Source organism: Onychomys torridus, chromosome 8 (genome assembly GCF_903995425.1).
Source record: "Onychomys torridus chromosome 8, mOncTor1.1, whole genome shotgun sequence".
In the NCBI taxonomy this organism is placed as follows: Eukaryota; Metazoa; Chordata; class Mammalia; order Rodentia; family Cricetidae; genus Onychomys; species Onychomys torridus.
The window spans coordinates 895,093-921,391 of record NC_050450.1 but is presented as its reverse complement, the minus strand read 5'-3'; the positions used below and the strand labels follow the sequence as shown (position 1 = coordinate 921,391).

Genomic DNA, 26,299 nt, shown 5'->3' with positions numbered 1-26,299 from the left:
GACTGTTACTTAGGCACTCCCCACAGGGTAGGAAAGGCCAGGGCATGGCAGAGAGCATAGGCTCCTTGCTTGAATCCTGAGTGTTGTCCTTGGTGAAGGAATGAATGGGGAATGTTACTACATTTTTCTAAGCAGCTGTCTTTTAGCGGATGTGGACGATTCTGCAGAATCTCCATCTCCCCTGGTAGCAGAGCCCCTGAATGTTCTGTGGGAGCCTGTGTGTGCTGACTGAGGGGATTTGCAGGTCCCTGCATAGCATCCTCATGTCCACAATGTCAGCAGATAGCTTGAATGCCAATGGGGAAGCGGGCTGGGGAGGGCAGCATGGGCCTGTGTCAGAGCTCCATGTGCTGCTTGCTGATTCACAGACCCTGTTGAGTTGGGAACTGTCTCTTGGCCGGTCACCCTCGAGTGGGCACACTCACACACAAAAGGGTGGGTACCCTCCCACCCTACTGGAGCCCATGCTGTCTCATACTGCCACTAGGACTCGTTACCCCACTCAGGGCTTAGTTAGTAAAGCTATTGTGGGTCAGACTGAGGTCACTTGGTGAGGGCCTCTGGGCAGAGAGCCCAGCATGCCAGGGCACTGCCAAGTGCCTGGTCAGCAGCAGTCAGGGTGGGCAGGACCCCCTCAGGCCAGGATATCTGGGAGGAGATCCATGTCTGGGCTACCTCTGGCTGAGGCCTGCTGTAGGGTGGCCTGGCCATCTCTTGGTCTCCTGGACTATGATATTGGGGTACATATACAGCTACTGCACCAGGGGGGTCTGCACAGGGTGCCTATCACCGTGTGTGGGACTTAATACTGTCCCTCGGAATGAGCCGGTCCACAGTGAGACCCTCCTGACCAGGCCGACCCTGGGGTGGTAGGCACAGCTAAGCTGTTCCAGGCTACAGTTTTTTCTAGGACAAGCAGGGAAGTTGGGATTCTCGGGCAGGGGGACAGATGTCAGGAAAATGAAATGACAGACAGCTGGAGCAAGACCTGGATGCCATTGCCAAGTCCCCTCAGCAGACTCGGTATTGAACCTCTCCTGCCAGCCCAGAAGCTGTACGATCCCAACTGCCTGTCTGTGGAGGACTTCCAGCATCCCAGTTTCCATGGCTCTTCAGCCCAGCACTGTCCCGTGGCCATGTTCGGGTGTTCCCTGTCCCATGAGTCCCTTTCCCACCACCTAGCAATGTCTTCTTTGTCACGGGGACACAGGAGACATTAAGACTCTGAAGCTTTGAGGACAGCTACTGCTTGTGCCGGGGTCTCTCCGACAACCCTTAACCACATCCCCTGACCTAGGGACTGTTCTGCAGGTAGTCAGAGCCCAGCCCAAACCACTAGACTTCCCCATCTCATCTCCTTAGCTTTGTATCCTGGGAGGCTGGACTCGGGCCCCTTTGTCCCTCAGAGGCTCTCTGACTACAGCAGGGGGCGCACCTCAAAGGGTCTTTGTGTCGCCACAAAGAAGCTCTGTCCCTCCAAAGAAGCCTGAGTGTTGCCATGGTGATGGAGGGGCCTGGCAGAAAGGGTCCCACCATCTGAGGTGGGGGAGGGCATTGCAGTATGCAGGGCTAGCAGCCAGCAGTCAGTGATGCTGCACCTGCCCAGCTGAGGCCCTTATCTTTCAGGACACTGTCCTTGACAGGGCCCCTGGGGAACTATAAGTACTGGTAGGGATAAGAGTGGGCCTCCCAAACCTGCTGAGCTCAGTCCCCTCTTCAGGGTACCTTGATCCTCATGTCCACCCCAAAATGCAGGGGCCAAGCTTGGTTCTGTGCCTAGGACCTCAGCGCCTAGCTTCCTGTCTCCTTAAGATGGAAAGCCACTGGCAGGTGCAGTCTGGGTGACTTTCAGAGGAGGGGATGGAAGCTGTAGGCTGGCATCTCCGCTGCCTGACCCCACTCAGTGGGGTGACCTATGTGGCTTTGTAAATGGATGGGATATACTGAGCATCCCCGTATCATGGAGGAGATAAGGGAAATGCCCTGGCAGGACGTCTGCCATAGTGGGCCCATTGTAGCCCAACAACACCTCCAACTAAATGGGGAATGTCCTTCCCATAGGGATGCATTGGACATCTGTGAGAGGACACATACTGGGGGAACCGTTTGGTTCCTCATGGTTGGCACCAGCTACTGTGGTCCTGAGGGACAGGTCCTTCAGAGCCTGCGAAGGTAACCCCATGGGTTGCAGCTGGTGTCTGCTGCTTCAGACACAGATGGGGTAGCAGGGACTGCCCCAAGTGGGGGACATCTATCTTCCATATCCTCTATGTTCTTATGGAGAGATGAGTCTCAGGGAACATGGAGGCTTGAAGGAAACCAAATGGAGAAGAGGTGTCGGCCCCCAAGGAAGTCTTGATCCCAGGATCTGGCAGTAGCTCCCTGTGGCTCAGGCCTCCTATAGAAGAGGACACAGCTTCCAGAATACTGAAATGCCCACCTGCCTGACGGTGCATTGTGCACCGACTGACAGACCCAGAGTCTCCGAGTCACGGACCTCAGGCTCCTCAAACCTCAAGTTACCTGGTCCTTGGCCACAGTAGCACCCTGTCCATGATCAGAGCCCCAGCCTCTCAGGTCAGCCCCGACATAACCCCTATGCTACCCATATCTTTCTGCTCAGAGGCCCTCTGCTTTGGAGCCTACCAGCAGTCCTTGACCCTTGACAAGCCCTGGGTCCAAGGTGCCCTGTTAGTGTAAGGTAAAAATCCACTGAGGACTCCCTTCCCCATGAGGTCCATTTCCCCAAAGCAGTGCTGTTGAGGCACTGTGGGCACACCCTAGGAGACAGAAGTCCCTGAAGAGTCTGTCTCCCCACCCCCTACCCTACCCAACTCTCTGCCAGAATGGTCTGCCTCTTTGTGGGAAATCTAATTTCCAGGCTGTATCTGATTAGGTTTTCCAGGCTGCCTGAAAATCCAGCTGCTTCCCTGGGCAGCAGACTCATCCCTCACCCCTCTCCCCTCCTCTCCTCTCTCACCCTCCCCCCTCCCCCAGCAGGCTTGGCCTGGTTGAAAACATAGCTTCCTCTTCCCCTTTCTTAGACTTGATTATACTCATAACCCTGCTTCTCAGACGTGTGTACCTGGAGCCCTGGATCAACCCCAGTACCAGGACATCCCAGCTACAGCTGTGACCACAGGCTGTGGGTCCTTCTAGTCTTTCTGTGCTCACAGTATACACAACCATTCCCATGCCTCTTGACTGAGGTCTTCAGCCATGTCACCCGTGTATGCCATTTTACCCAGTTTCAGCTGGGTTTTTGGTTTTTGGTTTTTTGTTTTGTTTTGTTTTGTTTTTCCTGATTTATATAAGAGCACCTTATGAGCAGGTAGGCAGTGGTGGTACACGCCTTTAGTCTCAGCACTTGGGAGGCAGAGGCAGATGGATCTCTGAGTTCCAGGCCAGCCTGGTCTACAGAGCAGGTTCCAGGATAGCCAGAGCTATCCCACAGAGAAACCCCATCTCCAAAAAAAATAAAATAAGCCAATAAAAATAAAAGAGTACCTTGTGAGTTAAGGATATTACTTTACTGTTGAATGTCAAATGCTTAATCCCAACAGAACAGCTGTCTTTTGAAGTTCTGTATGTCTGCCCTCCTCTGTCCCCCACCACCTCATTTTTTTAAAAATAATTTATTTTTATGTGCATTGGTGTTTTGTCTGCATGTATGTCTGTATGTGGGTGTCAGATCTTGGAGTTACAGACAGGTGTAAGCTGCCATGTTGGTGGTGGGAATTGAACCTGGGACCTCTGGAAGAGCAGTCTGTGCTCTTAACTGCTGAGCCAGCTCTCCAGCCCTCTTCTTGAGCTCCTAGGCCAGCAATTGCAGTTCTCAACGTGTGGGTCATGACTCTTTCACTCCATTCACAGGGTCCCATATCAGACATCCTGCATATCAGATATTTACACTACAGTTCATAACAGTAGCAAAAATACAGTTTTAAAGTAGCAATGAGATATTTTATGGTTGGGGGTCACCACAACATGAAGACCTGTATTAAAGGGTTGTAGCATTGGGAGGGTTGAGAACCACTGTCCTAGGCTCACATGATCCTTGAGTAGTTGGGAATATAGGAACATGCATTACATGCAGCTTCCTACCACTGTCTTCGGGACATGACTAAGGCTCAGAGGGAAGAGAGAAGGGAGTGTTGGTGGGTGCACTGCCCCACTCAGCCTCTTTTGCTGAAGGCACTGTGTAGCCATGAAGCCATTGCTGTTACTGCACCTAAAGTGCCTACTGTTTGTGTCGCTTGTTGTTTTAAAACAGGACCACACCGTGCAGTGTTTTTGTTGGTTTTAGTATACAGAAATGTTTCGTTCTCACAAAACCCTGCTAGTACATCCTTATGCTGCTACGAAGAGGCTGAGAACAGCTATTTCCTAGTCCAGCACCCCACACCCTCCTGCCGGAGACTCTGTGGTCCAGACCTTGGTGCAGACATAGTTTGTGAACCTCATGCTCCAGACCTCCTCTGACTTATCTCAGCCTGGGCACAGTGCCTGTCCTTTTGAGCTTGGCTAGAAGCCGTTCCCACAATTCTGGGTGTCACTTGACCTCAATGAGCATGACAAGATAATGATGGAGTCCTCCCAAGGCTTGTATATATAGGAAGTGTGTCTTCTGTGCTGGCAGAGCTGGGGGGATGAGACCAAAGCTGTTCCCATGATGGCCTCGCAGGCAGAGAGGATGGGCTTGGGCATGTCTGCATCAGCTCCTACCAGACTACTTCCTGGTGTCGTGTCTTTTTCCTGCTTGGGATGGGCAGAGTGTGGAGTATGGGTTGGAAGAAGGTTTGGCTGTTCCCAGTGTCTTCTTGGGCTCTGATAGGAGGCTGGTAAAGAGCCTGTAGCTGGGCCCCCTCCCGCCCCCTACTGACCCTTAGGAAATTCCTTTAATTCCTCATCCCTAGTTGGACTCAGCCCTGTAATTTGCTTTTCGGGGCCAGGCCTTTGGCTGTGTGCTCTCAGAGGAGGAATGTCTGGGTCAGCGAGAAGACAAGGCGCGCTGCTCTAGGTTCCAGGGGAAAGAGTCAGTCTCCACCCGCCTGTTGCTCCCGTAGAGTGAGTGAGAGCCCCATTTGCTGCAGAGGACACGGCCACTAGGCATTCTTTTTCTGTGATTGTGAGACTGTATTCTTATGCCCATCATTCACACCCCCATCTTTGCATTCTCCCTCACTCCCATCTCACTGTGTAGTTCTTGCTGGTCTAGAACTTTCTACTTAGATCAGGTCAGTCTCAAACTAACAGACCTGCCTGCCTCTGTTTCCAGAGTGCTAGGACCATGTCCTGCCCAGCTGTCTATTTCATTCACCCTTCCCCAGCTCTCTGGCCTGTCTCCCACACATCCCTACCCATTCAACCGTTTTTCTGCCCACCAGACTCCACCTCCAGTTGACCTCTCCTGCACTCATACAGCCTCTTTCATGTTGTTGGCACAGAACTGTTTTCTCACTCATTCATTACCTTACCCCTTCCAGCCAGCCTCCTAGTCCCCCATTCTTCTTCCCTCCAGTGACTCAGTAATCTATCCACTCATCCACCCATACATACATCTTCCAATCTACCATCCATAATCATCTAACTCAGTAGTCCATACTCCACCGTCTCCACGGCTCACCCTTCATTTACCTGTCTGTCTGTCCATTGCCACCCACGCACCTGCCTACCTCTCTGTCACCCATCTGCCCATCCCATCTCCTCTGCCTCCCTGTCTGTGGTTTACTGCCTCTCCGTCTCTGTCCTCTTGCCTTGATCAGCTTGCTTTTGCCTCAGGTTTCTGTGCTGTGCCTCTCCCTGCCCTGTGGTTATGAGAGCACAGGTAAGGGGGACCCTAAACCTGATGCCGGTCACTGACGGTGGCTGTGTCTGCGGCTCCATGGCCACGTTGTCACTCTTCTTCTCTGATTTTGCTTTTGCTTTTAAAAATCTCTCTCTCCCTCCCCCTCTCTCCCTCTCTCCCCCTCCCTCTCTCCCCCTCCCCCTCTCCCCCTCTCTCCCCCTCCCTCTCTCCCCCTCTCTCCCCCTCCCTCTCTCCCCTCTCTCCCCCTCCCTCTCTCCCCCTCCCCCTCTCCCCCTCCCCCTCTGTCCCCCTCCCCCTCTCCCCCTTCCCCTCTGTCCCCCTCCCCCTCTCCCCCTCTGTCCCCTCCCCCTCTCCCCCTTCCCCTCTCTCCCCCCCCCCCCTCCCCCTCTGTCCCTCTCCCCCTCCCCCTCTGTCCCCCTCCCCCTCTCCCCCTTCCCCTCTCTCCCCCTCCCCTCCCCCTCTGTCCCCCTCCCCCTCTCCCCCTTCCCCTCTCTCCCCCTCCCCCTCTCCCCCTCTCTCCTCCTCCCCCTCTCCCTCTCCCCTCTCTCCCCCTCCCCCTCCCCCTCTCCCCCTCTCCCCCTCCCCCTTTTCCCCTCCCCCTCTCTCCCCCTCCACATTATATAAATGTGGTCGCCCACATCCCACAGTTCACACGTGGAGGTCAGAGGACAAACTTTGGATGTCAGTTCTCACTGTGCATCTTATGTGTGACCAGGGCTCTAGCTAGCCTTGGAACTTCCCATGATTCTCCTGGTAGGAGCATGCTAAGATTACAGACACTTGTGCCACTGTGTCTGGTTTTTACATGGATTCTAGGGACCAGAACTTAGGTCTTCAGTTAAGTGCAATGAGCACTTTACACGCGTGTCCCCCCCCCCCAGCCATCTTCCTGGCCCTGTGGTTTGTTTACTTGTTTTGTTTTCGTTTTGAGACAGGGTTTTACTATGCAGTGCTAGCGGTCCTTGAACTGTGTAGACCAGGCTAGCCTCTGCCTCTCAAGACTGAGATTGCCCATGTGTGCCATCATGCCTGGCAGTCCTGTTCCTTCACAGTTGAGTTTTCCAAGTTTAACCTTAGTCCTGACTTTTCTAACTCCCTCTTCTAAGTTCTTGGGTCCTCTGGCCTTGTTCTGGTGTAGGTCACACTGAGGGGTCCCTTTAATCTGTCTCGTGCACATTTAACAAGAGCTGTGCAGCTGGTTTTGGGGCCTGGGTGGGGTGTTGTGTGGTGCAGTGGGTTGTCCCAGGCAAGCAGGGGCTGGCAGTAAAGGCCAAGGCCCATAGCATCACACTTCCTGACTGTCCTGAGGTGATTCCTGGGCTCTGGCAGATGCATACCCAGTGCCCACCTCCTAGCCAAGATCTGCAGCCCTACGCCCCAAGCCCTAGCTGAGAGAAGCATCTTTGAGGTCTCTGTGGTAATTTTTTTTAAAATCATGCATTTTTGCTTCCCATGATAGCATATATTTATTGTTTTTGTTTGTTTGTTTTCTGAGTTTCATTGTGGAACTCTAGCTGTCCTAGAACTCACTCTGTAGACCAGGCTGGCCTCAAACTCATAAAGATCTGCCTGCCTCTGTTTCCCAAGTGCTAGGATTAAAGATGTGCGCCACTACATCCAGTTTTATAGTTATTGTTTTAATATAAAAATAGTATTTTGAGTTACTATCCAAAAAAAGTTGCCCTGGGCTGGGCATGGTGGTGCACATCTTTAATGTCAGCACTCAAGGCAGAAGCAGACAGATTCTTGGGAGTTTGAGGTCAGCCTGGTCTATATAGTGAGTGAGTTCCAGGCTGGCTAGAGGTATAAAGTAACTTTCAAGAAATCCAAAACAAACAAAATAAAACCCTGTCCTTTGGGGTTCTGGGCGTTGGTCACTCATGTCTCATGTGTCTTCATTTGTCTCATGTCTGGGCCTCCTCTAATCAGCCAGATGGGTACCAACAGCCCTTGGGGTCCATACCACACCTGAGAGCAGGCAGGGCACACAAGCTGGGAAGCTGGCAGGGGCTCAGTACTCATCTCTCTGCTCTACTGTAGGAACTGCCGAAAACTCTACCTCTCACCAGCCTAGCTAGTGTCTGGGGTGTTCCTTGGGAAACACATAGTGATTTTACTCTGAGTTATCAGAATTGGGCAATGAAAAAGCCAGTGTGGGGTTTGGCCACTTTCTCATCCTAGCTTCAGAGTTCTGGACCCCAGCCAGCCACATCTAGAGCCAGTGGGTACCCACCCTTCAGAGAAAATCTTTTTGCCCCAGAGCTATGGCATGTTTAAGGTGCCTTGGGGCTGGGAAGCTATCTCTAGGCTGCAGCACAGGCTTGGTTATGTCAGGTGGGGGTTGGAGGGCACAGGGATGAAATCATAGGGAAGGCACAAGATGGAAGGAAGTAACTCTGGTCCACAAGATCAATAGCCCCTTCTACATTATGGTTCTAAAGTTCAGCTTAGGTGGGCTGATGCTTCAGGCAACATAGTTCAAGTGGTTAGGCTCCATTACCTACCTCAGTCCTCCTTAGGGTAAGCTTCCCTCCAGGATGGGCCCTCTTCAAGGCTTGCTCATCATGCTCCTGTGAACACCTGGGCCCTGCTGTGTGATGGCAGGCTGAGAGCCCCTGCTGTGACTATGTCCTTGGTTCCTGCGTGCCACGGTGTCCAGAGAGCCCAATCTGTACCTCTCTTCCTGTTTCTTTCCCTAGTGGTCACCAACTCTCCCAACAGAAGTTCGGCTAATTTTACAGGCTATGGTTGACTGAGGACAGTTCCTCTGCCCACACCAGTGTTTCTGCAGGGTCACATTGGCAGTTTTATTTGTGTGACAGGTGCAAAGGAAATGAACAGCTGTGGGGGCCAACACTCACTTCTTGCCTTCACTGGCCTCCTTTCCCCCAGCTGTCTTGCTAGGGGGACTGTGCTTTTTTACCTCTGAGATACATATATCACCAGCAGGCTGCTGCAGAATTGGTCTTCTGTGGGTGTCACCCAGTCCATGCATGACATTCCCATGCATGGGCCTTCCTTCTCTAAGATCAGACACTGTATTGGTTCAGGGGTGAGTGGTCCAGGAGGTTTGCTTTAGTGGGCCAGTGTGGAGCCAGCTGGGAGCAGGTCCCAAGCAGCACTGGGCTTCAGGCCACACACTGAGGGTGGCGTATGGTTGTACCCCTCCTCAGCCAAGAGCCAGGATCTGGGCTTTGCATACTTGGCCTACTTTTTGTTGAAAAACAAACACACTGGTCAGCCAGAGAATGAGTGGCAAGGAAAATTCTGGCTTATCACCACAAACATCAAGCTCCCTCTCCCTCCAATCCTCCCCCCCCCCGGGGGGTGCCCTCTGGTGCTCAAGGAACATCAGGGCTAGTGTGAGGGCAGGCCTGAGCCTCCCTGAGGGCTGGGCCTCAGATGCTTGTGAACTCCCTTCCTCTGGATAAGGCTTCTCACACACAGGCCAGTTTTAAGCAAGAGGAGTCCAAACTTAATATAGCTCTGCTAGAACCTCAACCAGGTTTTATTCAGCCATAAGAAGTAGAGACAACCCTGTCCTGGTGGAGTGGCAGTGAGTGAAGGCTGGACTCCTGGTCCACAGTCAGTATTTCTAGCAGCTGCAAGGTAGTGTGGTTCTCACCCCGCTTCCTTGGTGTCCTGTGCTTGGAGTGGAATAGCCCCTCACAACTGGCCTGCTGGCTGCTCTGACCTGGCCATACTGACTATGTGGCTGCTGGGGTCCCTCTGTGGGTCCCTATGAGACAGGATTCAGGTGGTTCCATGAGATTGGAATTAGCTCTCAGAATCAGGGGCAGCCAGAAGCCTGGAGATATTGAATACTTATTACACCCGCTCTCCTCATCCTTCCTCTCAGGCTCTAAGACACCCATGGTCCATGGCTCAGCTGAGCTTGGCAGGAAACCGAAGAGCCTGGGTCAGAGGCCCAGCCTCCCAGGGAGGGAGTTGCCTGCTTCCGGCCAGCTTCAGATTAATGGCTTTTAATTTAGAATGTAATCAATGCAGCTTCCCTCCAGAGAGCTGGATGCTCTGGTCTTGGAGAGTGTCCTGTGATCTGTGAGTAGGGTGGCAGGGGGCCCAGGATGGCCTCACCGGGGACCCAGGATGGCCTCACTGGGTCAGTGCTCAGCCCCACCCTGAGCTTGTTCTGCTTTGCCTGCAGGCGGCTGGCACCCTGGTTATGGAGGACTGCAACGTACGCTCGGCGGCCAGTATTCTGGCCTCGGTGAAGGAACAGGAGGCCCGTTTCGAGCGGCTGACGCGGGCACTAGAGCAAGAGCGGCGCCACGTTGCCCTGCAGCTGGAGCGTGCCCAGCAGCCTGGCATGAGCAGTGGTGGTATGGTGGGCAGTGGGCAGGACCTACCAATGGCCTGGCAACAGCTGGTTCTGCAGGTAATAGTCTGGGGGAGGGTGAAGACAGCCAAGTGAGGAAACAGTTGAGGTCTTGGTGGATCACAGGTAGCATGCAGTGACTTGTGGGTCTGCTGGGGCCGGGGGGGAGGAAAGGAAAGAGCAGGACGTGCCTGGCCCTCAGAATCGGAGCCCTCCATTGAGTGAGCCCTCGGGGCCTAGGTAGCTAGATTGGATCTTTTTTGTCAAACCCAGCAGAATCCCACCATCTGCCTACAGCTCAGTGACCTGGAAGCATCAGTTTCTCCCTTGGCCATTGCCCTTACACAGCATTCAGGCCCCAGGTAGAGAGCTCTGTCCCATAGCCAGGACCTGAGAATGCTAAACTGGGGTGCACAGCCAGGCATCAGAGTTTCTTGGCCCTTCCCTACACCCTCATGATGCAGGGAGGTCCCAGAATGAGGAAATGCAGAGGTTTGGAGTCTGCTATGCTATCAAGTCTTCCATTATGGCCGAGGCTCACCCAGCTACCAGCAGGAAGAGGAGGCCACTCTTCACCACCCATAACAGATGCTTGGCCTGCTGTTATCCTCTGAGCTCCTCAGTTTCCCTTGTCCAGCTCCTGCACTCTTAGCCATGGCTGCCCTCCCATGCATTCCAACCCCTCGCTAGCCTCCTGGTCTTTCATCCTAGGGACTGTGCCTAGCATGCACTTGCTAGAGACTGGGGAACCCTGACCCATTTTAGCCAGAAAGGGAAGGAGGCACTGGGCATGTGAGACTCATAGACAAGCTGCCTGTGTTAGGCTTGGGGGACAGGTTGAGACTGGCCCTGGAGTCTGTCCTTGCCTGATGGTTCATAGATAAGAGTTCCTACGTCCATTTACATCTACTCACCTAAAATGTAGAGCAGTCGGAACCAGAGATTTCCAGATCTCCAGGAGCCCCCAAGCCTGTTGGGAACCACTTTTCTCCTCCTGCCCCCACTCCATTTTTTTCTCTTTGAGACAAGGTAGCCCTGGCTGGCTTCAAACTCACAAGAGATCTGTCCTGCTCTGCCCTGTGACTTCTGGGATTAAAGGTATGCCCCACTACATCTGGCTGAAGAGCCCTTTTTTCAACTCCATGGTGCTAAGTGGTTTCTGTAAGGCAGAACAGTGAATTAGGACTGGGGGAAGTAGGCCTGGATGAGTGGGCCACACCCATGAGGAGCTTGCTGAGTCAAACTCCAGACTCTAGGTCTTCCAGATGGTGAGGCTCTGATACAATGCATGTCTAGTTTACAGGAGACCCTACCCTATAAAACCATATCCAACCAAATAGTGAGTTCTATACCCCAACCTTCCCTAACCTCCTAAGGAAGTAGAACAGCTCATCAGCTGGGCCACATGAGGTCAGTGGCAGCCACTGACCCTGAGGCTGTTCCTCAGCCACGAAGGAACTCAGTGCATCCCTCCCAGGACAGAACAGGCCCTGTTCTCCATCTCATTGACAAGCAGTATGGGAGGATAGACCCGGGCACCCTCAGGGTCAGCGCCCTGGCAGGATGCTGTTCCCACAGTCTGGAGCTGCTGTGTCTTCTTCCCCACTGCCTCATCTCACTCTCGGCTTTCTTGGCTCTAGCCAAGATCTGACAGGCTGATGTGGACATGAAGAGGCTTGGGCTGGCCGGGCCATTGCCTCAGTGTTGAATCTTTGTATATTAATCTTGACGAGAGGTGACCCAGGACCTACCTCTGAGGCACAGGTCAGCATAGGTGGTTGAGAACTTGGGTGGTGGCAAGGCAGATAGCTGGGGCCTGCAGCCTGGGAGCTACAGTCAAGGGCCGCAGCCTGGCCCCTGCCTGCCTGCCTTTCATTAGCCGGAGCAGAGCTGACCCTCTCCTTGGACAGGGGGGTGGAGTGGGGTGGGTGGGCACTGTGACCTGGCTGCTAGGCTACTGCGTTTGCCTCAGGCTTAGCCAAAATGGGTTTGTGGCTGGGGGCACTAGCAGCTTGAAAATGCACAGAAGACGGAAACAGCTTCACCATAAGACCCCGCTGCCTCCCCTTTAAGTGTTCTATTCACTGGTCTGGGTGACTGTGAGTGGAGGGATGGAGGTCCGAGGTCAGAGCATGCTGGACTGAGTGGGGAAATGGAGGCCAGCAGACACCTAGCATGCATGAGCATGTTTAAACATCTCACAGTGCAACTTCTGGCCGTGGCACAGCAGGGAGGCCAGGTGGGGCCTCAGGCCAAGTTTCACTTTTCAGATTGGGCTGAGGAGCAGCAGACAGGAGACAGGGAATCCACCCTGGGCTCCTTCCTTTGGAGTACCCTCCAAGCTTCCCTGGGCTGGCCCCAAACCTACTTCTTTACTGTGAGGAAGGAGTCATTGTCATGTTCCAGCACAGCCGGCAAGAAGGTGGCCTAGTATCAGCTCCCCTCCAGCAGTCAGGCTCCCCAGGTGTGGCTGCTGGAGGGCTTAGGGTGGAGTAGGTACATCTTGCTGGCTCTGATTCCCACAGCCCATTTGTCATTTCCCAATGGACGCAAGGTTTGAAGCCGGCTCAGTTTCCGGAGCTTGTGACAAGAGCCCCAGTCCAGAGATTCTCTAGCCCAGAGCAATTCCAGACTTGGCTTTTTGCCCCACTGTTTGATATATTGTATTAGCCTTCAAAGGGTGAGAATATACTGTGTTTTGATGGGTAGCTCAAGACACAAACTGGGTGCCTGTTGGGTCATGCACTAAAGTCCCCACCAAGTTCTGCAGTGACCTTGACTTGGAGACCCATTTGGAGTGAGGGACTGAGAATTTGCAGCTTGACCATACCAAAACTGTGTCTCAAGGCAAGTGACTCACAGTTAGAATAAGTAGCTTGTGCCAGGTTGGTAACCTTGCCCCTGATCTGCTCTGTGGTACATCAGTTTACACAACTGTAGAGGTGGATGGGTGTTCACATTCACTGGGGGTGGATTGAGACCTCAGAAGGAAGACTTTGCCAAAGTCTCTTGGTGTGGGAGTTGGGGTGGGGTACTGACCCTAGGGCGTGATGCTGGGAGCCAAGACCTGGGGCTGGCGACCAGTCAGGCCTAGCTGCAGAGTCCCGCCCAGGCCTGTTGTGGGCGGAGCCTCGCCAGCCCCGCCTGGGTGCGCCCCGCCCGATTGGCTGCTAGTGGTGGCCGCTGCCAGGTCCGCCTTCACCGGAGCGAGTCAGTAGACCTGGAGCGGCCCTGGGGCCCGCGGAGCGCGGTCCGGCTGCCGCCCCCGCCGGCTTGCAGCCTCGAGCCTCGGTCCGATGCCGGCCGAACTCAGACAGGTTGGAAAGAACTCGGTCCCCCCGGGGGCGGGGGCGGTGTCCTGAGGCCCTGGCCTACCCGGGAAGACCCGCTTTTGTTTAGGCGAGCCGCGAGCCCTCGGCAGCTATTGTCTGTTCTTCAGCCGGCTTTGCTGACCCCGGGGCCAGGAGCGGTGGCGGGAGTGAGCCTGCTGCCTGCACGGAGGGGGCGTGTGCGAGCACCGTGCGCGGCCGTACGGCAGGGTCTGGAGCCCCGCGTGGGGGCGCAAGCCGGGAGACCCAGCGCTCGGATCGAGCATGACTCCCAGAAGGGTGCACCCCTTCGGCCGTGGGACAGGTGGCGGGGGTCGAGGGGGCGGGACGCAGGACCTTCCCAGCGGCTCCTCCCCGAACAGAGTGAGGCCTGCCTGCCAGCCCAAGGAAGCTGGCCTAGGCCTCTTGCTCCCTGGGGGCTCTCTCGCCTCCCCTCCACCCCCCTTCCGCGCGCCTCTGACTACACTCTGGGGACCAGTGGAGCAGCTTCTGGAGGTTTAATGGAAACCCTCTCTGCCGCGGCATTGCACGTGAGGGGTGGGGAGGGGAGGGGCAGAGGCTGGTACTGCCCACGTGTGGTGGCGGGAGGGGTCTGCCGGCAGCCAGCCTATATGCCTTCCAGTACTGGTGAGGGGCAAGTATGCAACCTGTACTGTGTTCCGAGAGTGGGGTTCGTTCATAGGCAGCGAAATTGCGGGTGCTTGGAGCAGGGACTGCCGAAAAGACACTTGGTGGTAGAGGGGAACTCTCTCACACACCTGGTAATGGTCCATAGGTTCTGACCACTGACTGCCCAAGCAGTTGTGGATTTATGGTCAGTGTGTCTGGGTCCCGGCTTAAGGAAAGCTGGGAATGGTGACGTTTGGCCCTCTCCCTTGCTTGTTCAGCCCACGTGCCCCCTTGGCCTTTTAGCCACTGTCTAGGGCCACATCCCTGACAGGCTCGCTGTTCCTGTGGGCTGTGGAAGGGTTGTGCAGAATGCTGTGGGCATAAAAGGAGGTGGTGTTTTTGTGGTGACCAAGGGCCTGTCTGGTAGGAGATGCCAGCCTGACTTGTCCTACACTCTGCCTAAGAGGGCCATGCTGGAGTTCAGAACTCAAGCCATCCATCCACTGGTGGCCATCTTGTGCCCTCTGGGGACCTGGCCCTGGAGGTATAGGCTCCGGGTATGCATCTCACTTTATTGTGTGGTTGATGTATGTCAACAGGTACTGCAGAGGGTGTTGCACAAAGGCTTATGGTCTGTTCTGCAAGTTGTGGACTGTAGATGCTCATCCATAAAGTGCATGACCTGTTATAACCTAGTGCATCTTGGCTTCCTCTCCATGGTCCTGGCATTAGGCGTATAGGTGGGATGGATGGGTTCCTGTGGCCTTCCCTTCTCTGCATGAGGGAAGTTTGGGTTCAGCGCTGTGCCCTGTGGGGCTCTTCCAGGGAGCATGGTGGCCGAGTAAGTCCTCCACAGGCAGGGAGAGAGCTCTAGCAGACCCCAGGCCTGCCAGAATAGGCTGGTAGGTAGGTATGAAACACGGAGACACTCCAGCAGCCTTCACTGTTGAATGTCGATTGTCCCACCACAAAGAAATTACAGAAGCTGAGTCCCAGTTTCCCCATCTGTACTACCACTGAAAACCCAATAGTCAGCTGGTGATTGGGTGTCAATGACTCCTTCCCTGTGCATTGGAAGCACATGTAAGGGCTAGTACCAATAAAGGTACAGACAGGTGGATGGAAGGTGGGGTGCATTTGAGAACGGGGGCATGTGCATAAATCAGTGCACTTGTACCTGTGTTCCGACTGGGAACTTGTGCATGTACATATGCTCCTGTTTGAGGGGTCAGAGTCGTGTGTTTGTATGAGTCCAGATCCCTGCCTGTGTGTGTGCCCAGGCATGTGTAGCTGGCTTGACTTTTCCCAGGAACATGGCTGACTTAACACTCCTAGCTGCCTGGGTGAGGTCATTAACTGCTTTTAGCTTCCTGAGGTCATTTGCTAACAGAGACTCTTGGAAACTCAGGATCCCTCAGCCCATATGTCAGTGGTGACTGCTGCGGGTTGCCACCCTTTGCTGGATCCTGGTTCTCCAGACCATCCTCAGCACAGTCCAGTCTGTGACTCACAGTGTTCTCTTTCCTTCCTCCCTTTACCACCTAGATAGAGAGTCGGGTAGGGCTCTTCTTTGAATGTTTAATATATGTAGATGCATGCAAATCTACACAGGGGCCCTGTCCCCTAGCAGAATGTCCCAAGCAACTCGTCCCTCAGCCTTGTTCCTCCCCCCTCTCCCCTCCTCCATATCTAGGAATGCAGCTCCTAGCCTTACCCCCACCCCCAAAACAAAAACAAAAACCCCTGTTGACTAGCTCCCCAGGGTCCAGCAGTGAGGGCCACGGTTTGACACTCAGTCACCAAATAGAGATGGGACAGCCCAGGCCTCAGCACAGAGCTGTCCCGACTACCCAGTGTCCTTGGAGAAGTGCCCAGGTCACCCAGTCTGGCATCTTTCCAGTTGTCCTGCATTGGGCCCCCTCGTCTATTTCCCTTTCCCAGGGAACAGGGTCTCCTCTTCCTGGCCAGGTCCCAGCAGATATTCCATCTCATCCCTAGGCTAGGAAAGTAACTGCCAAGGCACCGTCCCAAAGAGGTGAGGCAGCTCAAAGGCTTCCTTGTTAGATAGGTTCCTGAAATCCCTCTGCTAGGACTGCTGAAGTTCTGGGCAGACCTGCTCTCCTCGGCCAGGCCTCTTAAATCTCTAAAGCCCTGCTCCTGAGGGAGGAAACAGTGTGCTCTGTGCCTCCACTTTCCTGTGTTCCCAGAGCCCAGGAGATGTCCTGTCATGCTAGTGATACACTTACACTCATATACTCCGTCAGGGACCAGGTGCTCCCCCAGGACAGGAGCTGGCCTGAGAAGGTTTACTGACCTGATGATCTCAGCAGAAAGGCCTGTTCTGAGGACAGCCTGGCCCCCTGCTTAGCTCCCAGGCCAGGGAAGGACATTGTGGCTCTGGAGCTGGGGGAGATGCAGTGTGAACTTGGGTGGGTGAGGCACAGCCTTCTGCTGACCTAGTCATGGTTATGAAGGAGTATGTCTCCTCTAACCCACCCATGGTAGCTTGAGTTCTAACCCCTGTCCAGGCCAGATGCCAACCCTGAGATGTTGACAGAGTGCGGCCCTGGGCCCAGGGCACACCGTAGCTCTCAGATCCATGTGCCACTCTGCACAGCAGGAACTGGCCCATCTTTTTGGAGTTGGTTCCACACTGGCTAATCTGACTAATATACAAGTAGTCCTCAGTCCGTAACTGTCTTACCTAGAATCCCACATCATGCCTCTGTGCAGGGTAGTGACAAGGTGGCTACAGGTAGGAATCCATACATCTAGTGTCTGATAGGATGCCTGGTCTCCATGTCCCAAGAGCATCTGGGCCGGAAGGAGCAAGGATATTGTAGCACTGTGGGTGGGTGTTGTACTCTGGGAGGTGGGTGTCTCGGAACTGTGAGGACTGCTAGCTGATCTTGGCACAGGATTGTGTGAACTGTGCTGAGACTGTGTCTCCAAGATGTGGCTATTCAGAATTTATAGAGTAGGATGGGGAGGAAGGCCTACTTGAGGAGGCAAGTGATGTCAGGACATCTTGCAGGACCTTCTTGGGTCTAGAGAAGCCTGTGATAGAGCTATCCTGGCTTTGTCAGGGCACTGTCCAGGTCTCTAGAGCCACCAAGCCCATAAATGACTTTCTTGTCCATCAGGTCACCAAGAAAGTCAAGACCATGACCACAAGGAAAATATGCTAGGTGCCTTTGGTCCAGATGGACTCCCCTTGGACCACATCCCTAGGTTGAGGAACTGATGCTAAACCTGGTGAATGGTTGGCAGAAGTCCAAGGCAGAGTCTGTTGTGCATGGAACCTTGACCTCTGACACCCTTCTCCTTCTAGGAGCAGAGCCCGGGTAGCCAGGCATCGCTGGCCACGATGCCAGAGGCACCCGAGGTGCTGGAGGAGACCGTGACAGTGGAGGAAGACCCTGGCACGCCCACCTCCCACGTGTCCATTGTTACATCAGAAGATGGTACAACCCGGCGCACTGAGACTAAGGTATGTCCAGGCCCAGGCAAGACAAGGGCAGCTTGGACAACCACAGCCATCCCTCTGTGGAATAGGCATGTGGGCTGGCCCTAAGGACCACTCGTTGTTTGCATGGAGAACCCTGGCACTGTCCAGGTCTCTAGAGCCACCAAGCCCATATACTACTTTCTTGTCCATCAGGTCACCAAGACAGTGAAGACTGTGACCACAAGGACAGTACGCCAGGTGCCTTTGGGCCCAGATGGACTCCCCTTGCTGGATGGTGGCCCCCCACTTGGCTCTTTTGCTGATGGGCCCCTGGACCGGCATTTCCTTCTGCGTGGTGGTGGCCCAGCAGCCACACTCTCCCGAGCCTACCTCAGCAGTGGAGGTGGCTTTCCTGATGGCCCTGAGCCCCGTGATATCCCAAGTTATGGCAGCCTGTCCCGAGGGCTTGGGGTACGACCCCCACGTACTGGCCTCCTGGGCCCAGGGCCTGGGGACGGCTGCTTTACACTGCCTGGTCGCCGAGAAGCCTTCCCCATGGGCTCTGAGCCTGGCCCGCCAAGTGGCCGCTCCCTGCCTGAGCACTTCCAAGCTGAGCCATATGGCCTTGAGGATGATACTCGGAGCCTGGCTGCCGATGACGAGGGCGGCCCTGACTTGGAACCTGACTATGGCACAGCAGCACGGAGGAGACATGAGTATGGGCGGGGCCTTCGTACCAGGTGAGCGCCTGTTGCTTGTGACTGCCTCTTCTGGGAATTCTGTCTTCCACTTCCCAGCATCAGAGTATCCCACGGGTCATCAGGCCACATTTCATTTGGAAGTGGCTTCTCTTCTCAAGGATGGCAGCAGGAACAGGCCTGGGATGATAAACATTAAGCTGGTGCAATTGCCTGAAGCTGGCTCTGTTCTAATAACCTGCTGGCCAAGAAGACCCAGGCTTCAGATACTTACATCTGGTGACATCACATCAGAAGATGGTGTGACTTTGCCTAAGGCCTCTGATAGTTCTAACCCTAAGTCTCTACTGTGCACACTAGCTGAAACCCAGAGGCCCTGGTCCTTCTTGTCATGGCCGTTGGTCCTGCCCTTTATGCCTTCTCCATTTATATCTGTAGCATGAAACTCTGACCACAGCTTGAGTCTAGAGTTTACTGTGTGACTCTGGGCAAATGACCTGACCTTCCTAGCTTCAGACCCTTCCTTGCGAAGTGGGCCTGAGAGTTCATAGGGCAACTGAGAGGCAGACGTGTCTCATTAGATGGTCTGATTGGAGTGACCATTCACAGGGAGGTTATTCTACCATTCATGTGCTGGAATAGTCAGCTAACTTTACAGAAAGGAGGTGGGGTTCCTGCCCTGTCACTGACAGATGCCACATCGAACCACATTAAGCCGTGGTTAAGTAACAGTGTTGATGAGTGGATGTCCTGACATGGGAGGGAGGCAAGCCCATTTAATGGCTGCATTTGGCTGTAACCTTGACCTTGCACTGGCTGGACTGAGATGGAACTCTTGGTGTCCACACTGTGTTTGGGGCTAAGATACAGGATGCTGTCAGTTCCCCTTGGCAGGGAATTCCCAGACCCTTGAACAGGGTAGGGGGTGGGGCTGCTGGCTACTGTGAAGGTGTTGACAAGATCTATTCACCCTCACAGGGCTTTTGAGGACACAGCAGACGATGCCGGTGAGCTGATAGATGAGCGACCTTCATTCCCAGCAGCAACGGCCCCTCTGGCCCAGCCTGAGAGGGGCAGCCTGGGCAGCTTGGACCGAGTAGTGCGGCGCTCGCCTTCGGTGGATAGCGCCCGCAAGGAGCCACGCTGGCGGGACCCTGAGCTGCCAGAGGTGCTGGCCATGCTGCGGCATCCTGTGGACCCTGTGAAAGCCAATGCCGCAGCCTACCTCCAGCACCTCTGCTTCGAGAATGAGGGCATCAAGCGCCGGGTGCGGCAGCTGCGCGGGCTGCCCCTGCTTGTGGCGTTGTTAGATCACCCTCGGGCTGAGGTGCGGCGCCGGGCCTGCGGGGCACTGCGCAACCTCTCCTATGGCCGCGATGCTGACAACAAGGCTGCCATCCGGGACTGTGGGGGTGTGCCAGCCCTGGTGCGCCTGCTGCGAGCTGCCCGTGACAATGAGGTCCGTGAGCTGGTCACTGGTGAGTGGGCCTTGGCCATGGCTGACAAGAGCGTGGCTCAGCCCGTAAGTGGGGGAAACAGGAGTATAGCAGGCCCAAGCGCTGGGATGGGTCCCCAGCTCTCTCAGCCACGGGGTTCCTGCCACCAGACCCTCCCCACGCAAGTGTAGGAGTAGGGCCTGTGCCTCGGAGAGAGTGGGGGTTGGGGTCACAGGGCTGACTCCCCATGGCCCTGTGGCCTCATGAGCATTTGCTGTCCACCCACTCGTGTAGCGGGAATGGGTGGGATAAACTGCTACTGGCTGTGCCTCTCTTATAACTTGCCCCTCCCCTACTAACTGGAAGCCACCACTAGGTGCTGCCAGTACATCTTGTCCAGGCTCGGTGGGGCCCTAGAGCCTCGTAGACCTTTCACTGCCCCTAACTTCTTAGGTGAGCTGGGTGTCGCTCAGTGGGAGTGCTTGCTACATGTGCAAAGGCCCTAGGTGCCATCCTGAGATAACCAAACAAACAAACAAACAAACAAAAAAAAAAAACCAACAAAACTACGCTAGTTTCATGTGCCTGCTGGAGGACAGCAGGGAAAGACCACCAGTGTCATCCCTGGGGAAGCCAAGGCAGGAGGGCCATGGTCAGCAGTATTGACTAGTGGCACATTACAGGCACACTCTGGAACCTGTCATCCTACGAGCCCCTGAAGATGGTCATCATTGACCACGGCTTACAGACGCTGACCCATGAGGTCATCGTGCCCCACTCAGGCTGGGAGCGAGAGCCTAACGAAGACTCGAAGCCCCGGGATGCCGAGTGGACAACGGTCTTCAAGAACACATCAGGCTGCCTGAGGTGTGGGCAGGGGTGGGGCAGAGGCCAGATCTGCAGGGTGGCAGGAGTTGCCGTACTCATAGCCCAGCTTGTCCAGCCTTAGGAGATTCTGACACGTCCTAAGTCCCCGGGGTTTCCAGTGGTGCTGTCCTCACACCCACAGCTGGAGTCCCGTGTCCCTGAGGTCCTGCTTATCCATCAGTTTTGTGCCATCATGACCCTGCAGGGTCCTGATGTTGGGAGCTGCTGTTAACGATAGAGCAGAATCGCCTGCATATCAAGGATTCTGGCCTCTTGGGGCCCAGCTCTATCCTATCCCAGTTCAGCTGGAAGCCAGAGAACCTGCTTCCTCCCCCACATGTACAAAGCCCAGTGCCTGGGACAGTCAGGCCACCCTGTCCACTTTCACTGTGATCCAGCAGGACCCATGGTACAGATGAAAGCCACGGAGGCCTAGTGGGCTGGGGAGTTCAGTGAGGCAAGAGCAGGGGTCACTGGTGGTCCTGCTCCCTTACACCCAGGAATGTGAGCTCGGATGGTGCAGAGGCCCGGCGGCGACTCCGCGAGTGTGAAGGTCTGGTGGACGCGCTCCTACATGCTCTGCAGTCAGCTGTAGGCAGGAAGGACACAGACAATAAGGTGGGTGGGACAGGTGGGAATTAGTTCACAGCCTTCCCTTCAGGTTCTCAGAGCCCGAGGGTCACAGGAACAGGACCCAAGGTTGGGAGCTCCCTAGAATGGCATCGATGGGAGCAGGTAGTAACTACCCAGAGCAGGGGACATGGTCCCTCCAGGCAGTTCCCCTCAGCTTGGGCTGACAGTGCTGTTGGTGTTCACTGGCCATAGCTTCACACATAGGGTCTGGGAAGATCAGCACCCCCCTTCAGTGTTCCTGCCCAACCAGGCCATCTCTTCCTACAGTCAGTAGAGAACTGCGTGTGCATCATGCGGAACCTGTCCTACCACGTGCACAAGGAGGTTCCAGGGGCAGACAGATACCAGGAGACTGAGCCTGGGATCCAGGGCAGTGCCACAGCCTCCCAGCGTCGGAGAAAGGATGACGTCAGCTGCTTTGGTGGCAAGAAGGCCAAAGGTGGGTGGGTGAGGCAGGGATATGTCTCTTTCCCCCTGCTCCCGGGGCTTTGGGCTTTCCATGTCCACAGCAGGTGTTCTGGAGGCTAGAAGACATGTAGTTAGCCCCATGCAGCAAGTTAGGAAAGGTGCAGACCCAAGGCCCAGCCTTTGTCCTTTTCTGTGGGCCATGCTGTGGCATCCACCTTTGTCTCTACTCTGGAGCAGGATTCTGAGGGCCCACAAATGCCACTATCTGGCTATTCACAGAGCACCCTATAACCACACCCCTTTCCTCAGCACCTGCAGGTACAGGTCTCAGGTACTTGCATCCTCCAGCAGAGGCAGTGGTATAGGTGCACTGCCTTCACCTGCCCTGACCACAGGTCTTGCCTGTGCCTTATGGGTACTGAGCCCCCAGAGTCTCTGGAATGAGATTGCACAGCCTGCTTGCTTGGCCTGGTATGGGTGGGAGTCTGAGTCCTGGGAGGGTGCTGCTGCTGCTGCTGAGGCTCATCTCCTCTTTCCTGTGCTTCCTCCGGCCGCCCAGAGGAGTGGTTCCACCAAGGTGAGTCCTGTTTGTTCTGCTGTCCAGGTCTGACAAGTGCAGTGGGCAGCAGAGTGACATTCGTTCCCTAAGCTCAGGCAGTTATTTCCATGACAACTATAGGGCAGCTGGGATGCCTTTCAACCTCCAGGCCCTGCACCACCCCCAGCCCCTTGGAAGGGCAGCCATCTCCATGACAACAGCATAGACATGGCAGAGACTGGAATGCTGGCTCTGGGCTGGTGGGGAGGCCCAGGGGCTGCTGCTCACAAAGTCAAAAGAAGTTACCCAGCCAGCACTGGGACAGAGCAAACAGTGGCAGGGCCCAGGGAGGGGCCAGCACCAGGGGGCCATCTGCAGTGGGTGATGCAGTGGGTGATGTGTGGCACAGAAGTACTATGCGGGTAAGCAGGGCAGGGGCACCAGGTCATCTGCACTGCCTTGCTGCCTGCTAGAGTTCCTTCAGCTGAAGAAGAGGCTGAGAATTTCAGCGGCTCCTGTAGGGGCTCAGCCTAGATATGGTCATCCTTCTGTACAGTAAAGGTTGGCCCATGTCTGGCCCCCAGCTGGGGGCAGTTTTCCTCTTGGATGAACTTTTTGACCCAGCACTGTGGTCCACTGTACTGTGTCACTGGCTCCAATGAGAGGTGAGGTCTAGGTACTCAGGACATGGTTAGGTTGTTCCTAGGCTCCACTGCCACCAAGTCCTGGGCCAACCTGCTTCCTTGCTCTGGGGACAGTATATCTCTTCCAGGGTGTTCTTAGTGCCCAGTTCCCTTTGGGCCCAGCAGGAGAGGGCTGTGCCTAACTTTGTACACACTTGTCCCTTGTGGATTCAATCTCTCAATGCCTACCACCCTTCTGTTCCAGGGAAGAAGGATGGAGAGATGGACCGGAACTATGACACACTGGACCTTCCCAAACGAACTGAGGCTGCCAAAGGTGAATGGATAAAGAGGCAGAGCTGGGGAGCCTAGGGCTTGTGCTGGCCAGGGGTCAAGGCTTTGTGCCATTGAGTAGGCCTGGAAGGGGCTAGAGGGTCAGATATGCAAACAGAATTATCCATCAGAGTTCGATTTCCTAGAGAATGGTTGGGTCTTGGCACCTCCTGAGAGGTGTGTGTGTGTGTGGGGGGGGGGTGGTATCTAGTCTGTGCACAGGTGTTTCAGGTAAACTCCTTCACAGTCACTCAGCAAGTGAGAGGTGGATTGGAGGGACACTGACAATGACTCGGCTGTGTTACTTGTAGAGGGCATGACCCAGGGACCAGGCTTCTGCAGTCCAGGGTGGGTCACCCCTGCTGTCTGATATGTCTGCTGGATTTCCAGAGTGCACTGCCATGACACTCTGACTGGGAACTAACCCTAGTGAGAGAAGAGATGGCCCTGGTGGGGCCTAGGGTATCAGAAGAACCCAGATGCCCCTAACTGGGGTGTGGATGGGTCCAGGCACAGTAGCCTACCTGTGTAGATGCCTTGAGAGGATGTGTTTGGAGAACTTGAGGAACAAGAGACTCAGCAGGCTGGAGTGGAGAGAGAATGGATACAAGAGTAAGGGGAGAGTGATGAAATGGGGGGGACGTCCTGAGCTAGGCAGAAGCTCTGGGTTAACACAGGCCAGCTTGAAGGCACTTTAGCTCTTCTCCTTCTACTGGGCACTACTTTTACTGGGCCTCAGTTGCTGGGGAGCCCGGGATGCAGGGCCTGTTGCTAGGTGGGGCCCGGCTATACCGTCTGTTACTGGTGAAGGTGGTCCCTATTGTCAGGGAGGGTAGGTAAACCTTGTGTTGAGGGGTGCTGCCCTGATCATATCCAGGGAAGGTGAGTTCTGTTGCTAAGGAAGTCCTGTGCCCATCTCCCTCTACCATACCTCCTGGATGTGCAGGCTACCAGATGAGCCCAGTATCATTTCTTTGTAAGCAGAGTTAAGGAAGGAATGGCCCGGTCTGCCTGCTCTGTCTCCTGGCTGACTGTCAGTTTGCCCATCTCTGAATGGGGACACAACTGATACTAAACATGACTTGACTATTCAGTTCACCCTAGCTCAGAACGATGGCTAAGAAGGGCTGGAGGAGCGGGAGTTTCACCATGACTCTGGGCTACCATTCCCCTATGTCTAGGCTTTGAGCTGCTGTACCAGCCTGAGGTGGTACGTCTCTACCTCTCACTCCTTACGGAGAGCCGGAACTTCAACACCCTGGAAGCTGCAGCTGGTGCCCTGCAAAACCTCAGTGCCGGCAACTGGACGGTGAGGGGTTAGGTCGGCAGGGAGGGCAAGACCTAGATGGGAATTCCAGACACTCCCCTGTTCTGCCCCGAGCCCTTGCCCCATTCGGGCTAGTGGGAGGCGAGGGATGCACATCTCCTCAGGGTCAGGCAGCTCTGAGCACTGCCCTGGCCAGTGTGGGTGGTGTGGTGCAAGGCATCTCCCCTCTGAGCAGTCACCTCCGGTGCCACCCTCACAGTGGGCCACCTGCATCCGTGCCACGGTACGCAAGGAACGTGGGCTGCCAGTGCTGGTGGAACTGCTGCAGTCCGAGACCGACAAGGTGGTGCGTGCGGTCGCCATCGCGCTCCGTAACCTCTCACTAGACCAGCGCAACAAAGACCTCATTGGTGAGGATACTGAGGCTCTAACCCAGGACTTGGGAAGTGGGACGGGGGACAGGAGTTCAGGGGACCAGACTCTACCCAGGTGCTTGGGCTGCTCCTTTGTTGAGCTGTGGGAGCTTAGGTCTCCTTCCCTTGGTCCTTGAGGCTCAGCCTTCTGCTGAAGAGGTTGTGGTAGTCGTGTTTATATCCCTTGTCTGAACACTGAGCCTTCCCCCAGGGGTAGGGCAGAGATGTGTCCTAACATCCGGCCCCGTCTCTTAGGGAGCTATGCCATGACAGAGCTGGTGCGGGATGTTCGCAGTGCACAGGCACCTGCTCACCCTGGTGCCCACCTGGAGGAGGACACGGTGGTGGCCGTGCTCAACACCATCCACGAGATTGTGTCCGACAGCCTGGACAATGCTCGCTCACTCCTGCAGGCCCGTGGTGTGCCTGCACTGGTGGCACTTGTGGCCTCCAGGTGGGTGAGGGCAGCGTGGGTTTGGGAGGGACAGCGGGGGACTGGAAGAGGAGGACCACTGACCCCAGCCCTGGCTGCTGCCGCTGCAGCCAATCAGTGCGGGAGGCCAAGGCAGCATCGCATGTGCTACAGACTGTGTGGAGCTACAAGGAGCTTCGTGGAGCCCTACAGAAGGATGGCTGGACCAAGGCACGCTTCCAGGTACAGCTGCGCTGTCTTCTCTCTCACTTTGCTAGGTCTGTCCCCAAGTAGGAGTGTCCTTGGCCTTACCTCTTACTTGTGTTTTGTGCCTCCTAGTCTGCTAGCACTGCCAAAGGGCCCAAAGGAACGCCCAGTCCTGGGGGCTTCGATGACAGCACACTGCCACTAGTGGACAAGAACCTTGGTGAGCACAGCTGGGGAGAGAGACAGGACTCATCCTGAGGCTTCAGGGCAGTGCCCATCTGCAGACGCACTAGGAAGGTGGGGTTAGGGAGACGGGATGTTGCTGTTAAGATGGCTCAGTGCTTGAGGCTTTTCGTGCAGTCAGCCTCCTGGGAACTCGTCTGCTATGGCTGCCCAGGAAGCCAGGGTGGCTGCCAGTAGGCAGAAGATGGAAAGGAATGCTAAGCACTAGAGGGTCACTGAGGACTGTCCTGTGGCGAGCTTGTCTGCCCCGCCCTCCCCATCCTGCCCACTGCTCACAGACAGACACTGCCCATGCCTTGCAGATGGGGAGAAGTCAGCCACCAGAGATGTGATCCCCATGGACACACTTGGTCCAGGTGAGCACAGGTGCACATGGAAGAGGAGCAGGATGGCCAGCAACCCGGGAGGGCCAGCAACCCGGGATGGGGCTGGTTTCGTGCTGGGAAGATAAACTGTCCACAGGAGAACTAGCTGGTGTGGAGGCCTCATGGCACCTCTCCAGGGCTTTCTATATGTGGCCTGAAGAAAGATCACCTGTCCCTGTGGTGCCTTCCCCACGGCTCCTCATTCCCTGATCTCTTCCACCCTACAGATGGGTATGCCACAGTTGACCGGAGGGAACGGAGGACACTGGGCAGTGACTCCACAGTGGAGACCTCTGAGAAGGAACTGTTGAAAGTGAGTGGCAGG

The 26,299-nt window shown here is 55.3% G+C and overlaps 1 protein-coding gene across 8 annotated transcripts in view; it reads left to right on the top strand.

The window, feature by feature from the left end:
- The window catches only part of Arvcf (ARVCF delta catenin family member), a 59,592-nt gene that overhangs the window by 31,494 nt on the left and 1,799 nt on the right, over positions 1 to 26,299 (top strand). For 3 of the 8 annotated variants that reach the window (XM_036196294.1, XM_036196295.1, XM_036196296.1), the window contains 16 exons: positions 9,975 to 10,205; positions 17,415 to 17,573; positions 17,745 to 18,271; positions 19,208 to 19,707; positions 20,349 to 20,532; positions 21,033 to 21,150; positions 21,433 to 21,604; positions 22,133 to 22,150; positions 23,000 to 23,071; positions 24,249 to 24,376; positions 24,594 to 24,744; positions 25,003 to 25,201; positions 25,291 to 25,402; positions 25,499 to 25,586; positions 25,912 to 25,965; positions 26,202 to 26,287. In XM_036196294.1, the coding sequence (XP_036052187.1) occupies positions 9,993 to 10,205; positions 17,415 to 17,573; positions 17,745 to 18,271; positions 19,208 to 19,707; positions 20,349 to 20,532; positions 21,033 to 21,150; positions 21,433 to 21,604; positions 22,133 to 22,150; positions 23,000 to 23,071; positions 24,249 to 24,376; positions 24,594 to 24,744; positions 25,003 to 25,201; positions 25,291 to 25,402; positions 25,499 to 25,586; positions 25,912 to 25,965; positions 26,202 to 26,287 (2,781 nt within the window). In that variant the 5' untranslated portion in view covers positions 9,975 to 9,992. Of the gene's footprint in view, positions 1 to 9,974; positions 10,206 to 13,283; positions 13,463 to 17,414; positions 17,574 to 17,744; positions 18,272 to 19,207; positions 19,708 to 20,348; positions 20,533 to 21,032; positions 21,151 to 21,432; positions 21,605 to 22,132; positions 22,151 to 22,999; positions 23,072 to 24,248; positions 24,377 to 24,593; positions 24,745 to 25,002; positions 25,202 to 25,290; positions 25,403 to 25,498; positions 25,587 to 25,911; positions 25,966 to 26,201; positions 26,288 to 26,299 lie in introns of those variants that run through there. The other 5 variants (XM_036196300.1, XM_036196302.1, XM_036196297.1 and 2 more) reach the window with 5 other exon arrangements.